This window comes from Centrocercus urophasianus, unplaced genomic scaffold, assembly GCF_019232065.1.
Source record: "Centrocercus urophasianus isolate 14NV4802_14NV808 unplaced genomic scaffold, USGS_Curo_1.0 seq_13, whole genome shotgun sequence".
In the NCBI taxonomy this organism is placed as follows: domain Eukaryota; kingdom Metazoa; phylum Chordata; class Aves; order Galliformes; family Phasianidae; genus Centrocercus; species Centrocercus urophasianus.
This window is the reverse complement of record NW_024884475.1, coordinates 12,233,057-12,242,362: the sequence shown is the minus strand read 5'-3', so window position 1 is coordinate 12,242,362 and position 9,306 is coordinate 12,233,057. Positions and strand designations below refer to the sequence as shown.

Genomic DNA, 9,306 nt, shown 5'->3' with positions numbered 1-9,306 from the left:
ACAGACATCTGAATGTATGGATTTCAGTTCTTTATCCAAGAACTAAAGGAAATAAATAGAATATGCAGTATCCTCCAAAAGAGTGCAACTCATTCTTCCTGCTGCTTTGCAGAGACACGTATTACGTCTGTGCTGTTCAATAAAGGGCATCAACACTGATCTCATTAAGCCTCAACTCTTCAATACAGTAAGCTTACAAGACCAGCTTTACATGGGACAAGAGAGCATCCTCCCCACCACAGGAAAGCTGCTAGGACCAAGAATGCCTGGGGTGTTCGTACAGAATTAAGTTTGTCCCGCAGGCAGTCCACAGGCTGTGCACCAAAGCAGCCATGCACACAGAAAGCTTGTAGGAAGATAATCATGCTGTGTTTTCATCTGCCTTGGGATGCTGCTATTTCAGAAGCATGAAGACATGGGCATTGAGTCCCATCCCATAAATGAGACATTCTCTTAACAGCGAACAGCTTGGACGCTGAAGTAGCAATGTACCATTCACTAAAGGCAAAGTCATACTGATAGCAACTGTAATGTTAAAGGGGCTTTCTTGAAACAAATGAGAACAGAAAATTTAGCAGCTAACCACTTTAAGATACTGTGAAATTTTCTGAGGGAAAATTTCAATTTCCCCTGAAACTTCTGAGGAAGTATTTCAACTTCTTATTGAAATTTCCCGATACTTACAGATTTAAACCTCTGTCAGAAAAAAAACTATATATATATATATATATATATATATATATATATATATATATATATATATATATACACATATATCTATAATCTATATATAATATATTGCTCTGGGATGACAGCTGCACAAAAATTGAGATTTGTCACTCCACAGTAATGAAACATACCTTGTTCAATTGTTGTTGTTGAACATTGTTGTTCAATCTTAAGTAGATATAAATTTGTCACACATACTTTCGTATAATGCGCAGAGCCATTAAGAAAGACTTGTTTCCCTTGAAGTAGTGCTTTTATAAATAGTACCTTTGTCAACTTGCTGAACGTAATCTGAAAATAAGATTGAGCTCATAAGTCTCAAAATAAACTGTTTCAAAGTTATTTTAAAAAACTTTCTTCATCTGAAGCATTAGGGAACCTATTTTGCAAGTAGATACAGATTAACCAAAATAATTTCTGCTTGCAAATAAAGCAAGCCTAGGCAATAAAAAACTAATTATACAGTCACGAGCACAGCATGAAAGATGTAATCCCACCAGAAATTTCTCACAGATAGAGAGCTTTCTATTCTACAACATGAGCAAGCACAAACTACAGGGAAAAAAAAAAGAAAGATGTCAAGTTAGAACTGCCTCAGTTAGATAAAACACTAAACTGAATAGAAAAGCAAGAGAACAAAGGATAAACATCTGAGGAATCATTCCTGCAGTACATAACAGAGTCCATCCTACAAAGGACGGTAGCAAATGGGACAGAGATTGTAGCATCACCACGACTGCACCTCTTCCCAGTAATTCTTGCAATTAATTTCTTTAACCTGAATATGTAGGACCACCTGTACCAGAGTAAGGAGAGGGGAAAAATAAACACTTGAATTTTCAGGTTGCTTTACAAGTAAAATAGGGTTCATATCGGTCCCCTCCGAGAAAAATTAAACAGAACAGGAAGACTCCTGTTGAATCTAGTTTCTGCTAAATCAAGACTCTATAGCTGTGGAGTCTGTAATTATGAAATTGTCCATCTGCCACAATGACTACTTCATGCAAAATTTTGATTTTTCTTTTATACATACAGTACTGTAAATTGTATGGCTTCAAATGCTTTCATAAAAGTCTCAAATAAAGCATAGCACAATTTCCAAATACAGCCAAATCTCTACTGTTTTCATGCCATATGCTAAACGAATTGAGAGTTGGAATAACCCACTCTATTTTAAACTGATTTCTTGGACAATGAGCAGATTTTCAGATAAATTTTTTGGCTGATAACTACAAACCTGCAGCAAAGCTCTACTTAGGATGGGGGGGAAAATATCAGCCTACAGCAGGAATACTCATTTTGGAAGTGACGTTACCAAGACTTACTGAGGCAATACTACTGTGAGTGCCCCATGCATGCTAACTGCTTGATCTCCTCAAATGTTATCACACTGTCATGCTGGACATCACTGCTTATGTCATAGCATGTGTGGACATTTTCATGATCTATAGCTTTCTCTCACATCAATATTAAGACTTTTTCTATGTTTTTTTTCCAGTATGTCAATTTTAATAGAAATATACGTATCCTTTCTTAAATACACTTCTAGACATATCTTTTAAAATAGCAGACATAGGTCTTCTGCCTTAAAATGTAAGGAAAAACATTCTTTGCATTCTACACAACTGTTGTCTATATAAAGGTATGAAAATCCACCGAAATCCCAAGAAGCCAGTGTAATAAGCACATTGTTCCCAAAATATCTTTTCTCTTGAGAATTATATAATAAAATAGTTACACATTTTGAAAATAAATTATCAGCTCTTTGAACAGCTTGAGAAATGAGGAAAAAAGGGAGGAATCATCATTTTTTCCCCATTAAAATTGAGCAGCTGTCTATCAAAAGAAACTTATTTTCTCCTTGCTAAGATTTGAAACAGCAGTGAAACTAAACAGAATTATCAAATGCAGGTTAAAGTAGATGAGTAAGAGAATGCGCTGTCTTATCTCACTTTGAGGTAGATGTGCAGATAACTGGTGCTCATAGTGCTGATTGGTGCCTTTGTGTGCTAGCCATCCACAGGAAACTCCAAACAGCAGCATTTTTATCAACTTGAGACCATTACTGACCTCCAGATAGCTTTGTGAAGCATCTAGCAATGGTGAAAAATTTCTTTACAGCGGCAACCATCTCAGCATTTTGCTAGCTCAAGCCCAAAGGAAAGCAGCTGTGAGTTGCCATTGTTTCTTCCTATGCTCTTCTGATTTGAAAATATTTCTTTTAAGAAATCGATTTTAAGAAAGGGATTAGCCCATTTATCAGTGTATTTTTCTTCTAGCAGGGTAATTTCTACTATGATGTAAAACATTTAGTTTCATGATTTGTAGCCCCTTCAACCCACCTCACTGGGCTGCCTCTTGGCTCATGCTTGCATGAAAACCAAATGCGGTCTTAAATCAAAAAAGCCTCTACCAAACAATTTGGCCCTTTTTTGACTAATTTCTCTGTATGTGACTTTTGCAATGCTAAATTCTGTTTAGAAGTACAATATTAAAACAGTAGTATTACTTTCCACTTAATAAATAGGTATTAATAGCTTTCTAATTGTCTCTATAGAGAACATTGGTGGCTCCTATTAGAGATATTTTGTTACTACAAAGCATCTGGTTGCATTTCTGGCAAGGGATAGAATCAAACTAATCTGCTACTAAAATAAATTGAACAACGTGCTAATTATCGCCAGAAAAAGATTAGTGAAATCAGATTGTATTCATTTAAATCAGATAATTAAGTTCTTCCTGCTACATGTAACTGTTTTCTGTTGTTGTGAAGACAGATGCTGAAAATAATCTTGGCAACGCCATCTGACAATACTTTCACACATGCTTGTAATACAACTCTTTCAGGTCCCACCACCATACCCCACTGTTTTTGCTATAGGAGGCCAGGTACTGCAAAGTTCAGAAGGAAATAGCACAGAATACTGGCAACATGAAAATTAATCTACCAACATTTCCTATGCCTTACTTGTAGCTTTATAATTGATTTTCTGAATCACACATGCAGTGAAATTCATCCATTTCAGTTAAAAGTAATCACAATTTTATTATGAGAATACAGGTGGCTGAGGGAGAGAGAATAAGCAGGACAAGTTTTATGCAATAGTATCACAGTCACTGAATGAGGACCTGGCTCCTGGTAGACATTTTTAACTATAAGAACTGATATAAAAGTTGGTTAAGTTCATTAGTTTTTTACACAACTGAATAGCAAATTCCTCAGTTCTTCTTCCTGTAGTGCCTGATGAAGAATCAGGCTGTGCTGTAAGCTACATCTTTAAATCTGTTTTGTTGTTGTTGTTTTTGTTGTTTTTGTTTGTTTGTTTTTTGTTTTTTTCAGGGGCAAATTATTTACATGGTAACCAATGCTTGATTGGAAAAGAATAATCAATTTTTTGCATTAATACCACATATAGTTCATTCTTTTTGGAGATGGCTTTGTTTTGATTGCTTTACTTTAGATGCACTGTATAAAAACTTCCAAGTACTAAGTAGTAAGTTGTTTGTAAGACAAATTAGCACTAACTGTTCACAAGAATAGACTACTCTTCTTAAGCAACATCTCTGCTCACATTTAGATACCAGGTGATTCCAATGACACTACATCATGAGGTTTTTTCCATCCTACTGTTTGGACAGACAATCCATGAAATTTCCTGGAGATGCCAGAAATCTGCTTGGGCTGTGCACTCAATCTGAAAGTAAAAGCCCCAGGAAATCTGCCATATTTTGTGCACAAAAATAAGGGTACATATTTCTTACATTCTTGCTTCCGGAGAATGTTTGAAATTTCATTTAAGCAACAGTATTTGAAAGTTCTGATCAATTTTCATTGTTCTCAGCAAATATGAGTACTTCAGTGGCTTTTTAACCATGTTTCATAAGTTGACTGTCTTTTTCTTCCCCACAGAGTACATGAAACCTCATTTTCTCATTATCATTAGCTTACGCTTTTAATAAACTCCTGGTGGCTTTGAGTCTTTATATTCTTTGTTTGTGATTAACTGACCAGAAGCATCCAATCCAAACTTATCTTGTGGGAAAGTAGATTAATTGGACTTCACTGTCATTATAAGAAATAGATATTTATAATTTGCATTGTTTGCACTGAAAAGATTACATTTTGGAATTAGCTATAACAGAAATGTCTGATAAATTGTCCCGTACTTATTCCAAGATATTTATTTCCAAAGCTGCCCATACCACAGTGAAGTTGGAAGCCAAAACCAGCAGGTGAGGTTTAGGTTGTCAAAGGAGTGGCTCATCAAAATGGTCACATGGGGAAATTTTTGAGTAGCGTTCCATCCCTGCTGTAGGTGATTTCTAGCCAGGTTTAGTTAGAAGAAATAAGGAATTAGGTGATCAATTATCACATCATGTTGTTATTAGCACTGGATTTAGTGTTCATCTTCCTCAGTTGAATGTCAGTGTTTGAAATTTCCTCCCTACATCATTTCACAGACCCACTATTGACAACCTCAGTCCCTCAGTACACTCAAAATAGTCTCTAGAATAATTGCAAGATTTGTTTGATTTGCCTTTTTTTCCCCATGCAAGTTTACTCATATTGTCTTCCCTTTATTTTAGGCCTTGTACTTTTAAGCATCAATCTGCACAAAAATGCAGAAAATAAAGTTAGAAATTTAATACTTATATACGCAGTAACAATCCTCTGATTTGCAAGATTTTGAGTAACTAGTGATTGTTGGAGTTGCTTCACATTTACAACTTGACTTACGCTACCTTATAGCTCTAGACAGCTTTCTTCCGACTATTTAGCACTTTTGAGATATCTGAAGCATAATAGCCAATATTTAAGGTTTTTGTTACTCCGTGACAGAAGTTAACTCTCTGATAAGCTTTTTAAGAAGTAGACATTTAGTCAAAAGCTTTTTTCTTCTCTTTAAAAAAGAAAACCACATCTTTCAGGATTACTATAATCTCAATTTTTCAAAGTAGTTAAGAAATCGTTTTTATCTATCAGATGTCCACCTACAGCTATTGTAAATCACAAGCTAGCACTGCCTATTTTGGCCCCCACAAACACATTTTCAAGTAAGGAACAACCTGCCATAGAAATCTACTAAGAATTCTACAAACACTGAATGAAATCATCAACATAGGAAAGCATCAGGGTAAAATTAACTCAAGAAAATAAAAAATCGTGGCTCAATACAGGTGACATTCATCAATAGCTACAATAGGTGCAACATATTTTAAACTGTGCTCAAAGTGCGCACTTTTTTCAATAGAAAACTCTGGAGCTTTTGAGATGAGCTTGAAGGCCTACCTGAAATAGTAATATGAATTAAAGACAGTAGAAGGCTTAGAAGATGTTTGTTGCATAAGGTTGCAAGGCCTTTTCATTTGACAAGTAGCTGCACGTGAGGAGAGAAGAAAATAAGACTTTTTTCACTCTCCCTACAGTTATTAAGCGAGAGAAAGTAATGGTAGTAGACTATGATAGAGTAAATAGAAAAGCTATGTATATTTTATGTCCAAATTTTGGGACTACTAAGGGTTCTCTTAGGAGACGGTTTAGTGGCTTGTGGTAGCAATGGTAATGGGAGGACAGTCAGACAAGATGATCTTGAAGGTCATTTCCAACCTTGTGATTCTATGAGATATAAGTCAGAGATGAGTGGAAAACCAATTGAGTAATCAGTATAGAAGACCTAGCAATAAAATAGTTGAGAATTCTAATACAGCTTTTAGAGTTGTAGGTGCCTCCAACAAAACTGGAAAGAAAAGAAAAAAATCCACACCCTGAACGTTAAGAAGTGTGTATGAATATATTTTCATTCCTTCATTTGGGACCATGGAGCTTCAGAGACCCTTGACAACTAGATATAGTCTTGACAGGGCCTCTTCAAACTAGATTCTTAGCTTGTAGCACTAAAATTTCACTTCAAATTCTCATCAGAATACAGATCTTTATGTATAAATTCAATTCCTGAGCATGCAGAGGGCAGCAACAGAACAATGTGCACATGAATCAAAGCCTGTTCAGGTACAGTGAGATTTCATTACTTTTAAAAACATGGCCACACTATACACTTTCTTATGCTGTTCATAGTTACATCTTTGACAAATGCTACTCCTGCCAGAAGTGAAACATTTTCTCTTCAGAATAGATGACACCCACTTGTGTGACCTGGTGTAGGGAACCTGCTTTGGCAGGGGAGTTGGACTTGATGATCTCTGGAGGTCCCTTCCAACCCCTGTGATTCTTTGATTTTAATTTCCTTTTTTGTTTTGGGGGAAAAAAAAAAAGGAAAAAAAAAAAAAAAAAAAAAAAAAAAAAGAAATGCATACATACAGGTTTGTAAGATTCCACATTTCCTTTTCTTATTGCAGGCTTACTTGAAGATTTGTATTTCCACAAATCAGGAATTATGAACACAGAGTAAGTATTGTACTTGAATGTTTGCCAGCCTCTCTGTACTTAGTAGTTACCACATTTTGTTATTGATATTATTATGTTTCACTTCTACACTTCTTGCTTGTAACTAAAAGTTACAGGGAGTCTGCCTTTGTGCAGCTTGTGTAATCTGTCCCTGCCTTCCACCTCGGTCCTTTCTGAAACTGTCATCACCTGCATCACCTCCTAGATCTAAAAATCACTCCTCACAGAGAATTTCTCAAGAGTGTCCTTAACCCCATTACATTTGCCTCTATGAGTTTGCACATTTTGAGTATATAAAACTCACCCATCATTCTGGCAGAGCATTTCTTGGATTTTTTTTTTAGGAGGCTGCAGAGCCATCAGCCTGGCACTGGTGACACAGTGCTATGCCAGTGCTGATGGAACGCAGGGAAGCGGTGAAGACAGCACAAACTGCACATATACAGCTTCCACAGATCTCAGGAGATAGATAAACTGAAATCTTCCTAAACCTTGGAAAAGTAGCTACAGCATCCTGGAATTAGCTCATTGGAAGATCTGGCAGTAACTGTGAATAGCCAAAGTCTAAGCTTGGTTCTGAAGCCAGTTAAATGCATTGAATGCATGGCCAGAATCATTTATCTCAGATCACGTGCGAACTCCAAAGCACACCCCAGCATGCAGTGCAAGCTTCCCAAACCCCACTGTGATGTCATTCACTGGAAACACTACCTTCCATGTCTCTTTTAAACAGGAATATTTGAGGATAAAACTTTTTTCAGAGCAGTTCCAGAATTACATGTTAATGGATTGATCTACAAGGATGTTTAAAAAAACCTGAAGTCAAGAATTTTTCCACGGGTAACAAAATTACTAATCAGCAGCAGCAAGAGGCTTTTTCAGGGTGTGGCTGCTTTTCCTTTGTTCAGGCTGTGTTACACCATCCAGAATCACCTCAAGTTTTCCACAAAGACCAAGGGATCCCTGGAGTTCACTGAACTGGACTGAGCACAAGCTACAGTTCAAAAGCCCTCTGAGCTCCCCAGCAGCCAATTTCATGTTTCCTGCTTGTAAAGCTGATTTTCATTAGAGAATCTGAACTTGAAAATTCAGGGAGTTGTCTTTTTGAGGTTTCTTTTGGTCTTTAAGCACTCCAGACACCAGAAACAGTTACTGCAGAAACACTCTGTAACTCAATTTAGTAAAGAAATTAGCTGAAACTACTCACAGCTGACAACTGGTAGTAACGCACCCAAAGCAGCTCATTATTCAAAACTACTCACCTGAACACTGCAGATCTGGAGTTAAAACTAGCTTTATTAGGTTCACCTGGGCTGAAATCTCTCCATATACAAATACACACAACCAGATTTTATGCATGGGGGGGCGAGTTGAACTTGCAAGTGTGTATGAACGTAACCTACAACAAATCCATGTTATGGCTGGGAGCTCTGATATATATATATTTTTTTTTCCACTAGCACTGTAAGAGAGAATTTGTATGACAGCTGGTATCAGTTCTAACTGTCTGACAAATGACACCTAGGTGTCACTTGCAGTGTTCTTGTTCAGTTGGGAGAAAGGAGATCCTTTCCCTTTTCAGAGCTCACTCTTACCTAAATGGGAAGTCTTCAGAAGTACCTATTTTCTGAGCTTTCACAGAAAATGCAATGCAAGTGAAAGGGAGTTAGACTTTCAGAAGAAGCTAGGTTTAGGATCAGGAAGGGGCACGTCTAATTTGGAAAATAAAGAATAGTTCCTGATGTTTTGCTAGACCTATCAGACCTATACTTTGCTATAGCTGTTATTGCTAATTATTCAGCTATTTATCTCACCACTTTAGGTTAACTGCCTTCTTGAGGCTGACTGATCAGTTGCAGGACCGATGCACTATGCAAGCATATTATCTTAAAGCATTTTTTAAAATATCCCAAATTATGACAAAATATGAATTTGAACCTTGACTTATAGTGTTCTATAAATTCAGGAATTCAGTAATCACTAAATAAACTGCTGTATTTGCTAGATCCACCAGCAGTGAAGCATGAGCCTGTGAATCTGATCAGGATATTTTTGTGGAAAAAAATTGTGTATAAAGTCATTTAGTACTGGTAGTATCAGAGTTATAGTCAGTATAATAATAACATTAAAAAAAAAAAAAAAAAAAAAAAAAAAAAAAAAAAAAAAAAAAA

The 9,306-nt window shown here is 36.3% G+C and overlaps 1 protein-coding gene across 1 annotated transcript in view; it reads left to right on the top strand.

Annotated features, from left to right (window-relative positions):
- Nucleotides 1–2,757: 2,757 nt before the first annotated feature.
- Nucleotides 2,758–9,306, top strand: part of CLNK (cytokine dependent hematopoietic cell linker) — a 52,980-nt gene continuing 46,431 nt past the window's right edge. The window contains exons 1-2 of the mRNA XM_042811483.1: nucleotides 2,758–2,899; nucleotides 7,087–7,135. Coding sequence (XP_042667417.1) covers nucleotides 7,125–7,135 — 11 coding nt within the window. The 5' untranslated portion in view covers nucleotides 2,758–2,899; nucleotides 7,087–7,124. The remainder of the gene's footprint in view (nucleotides 2,900–7,086; nucleotides 7,136–9,306) is intronic.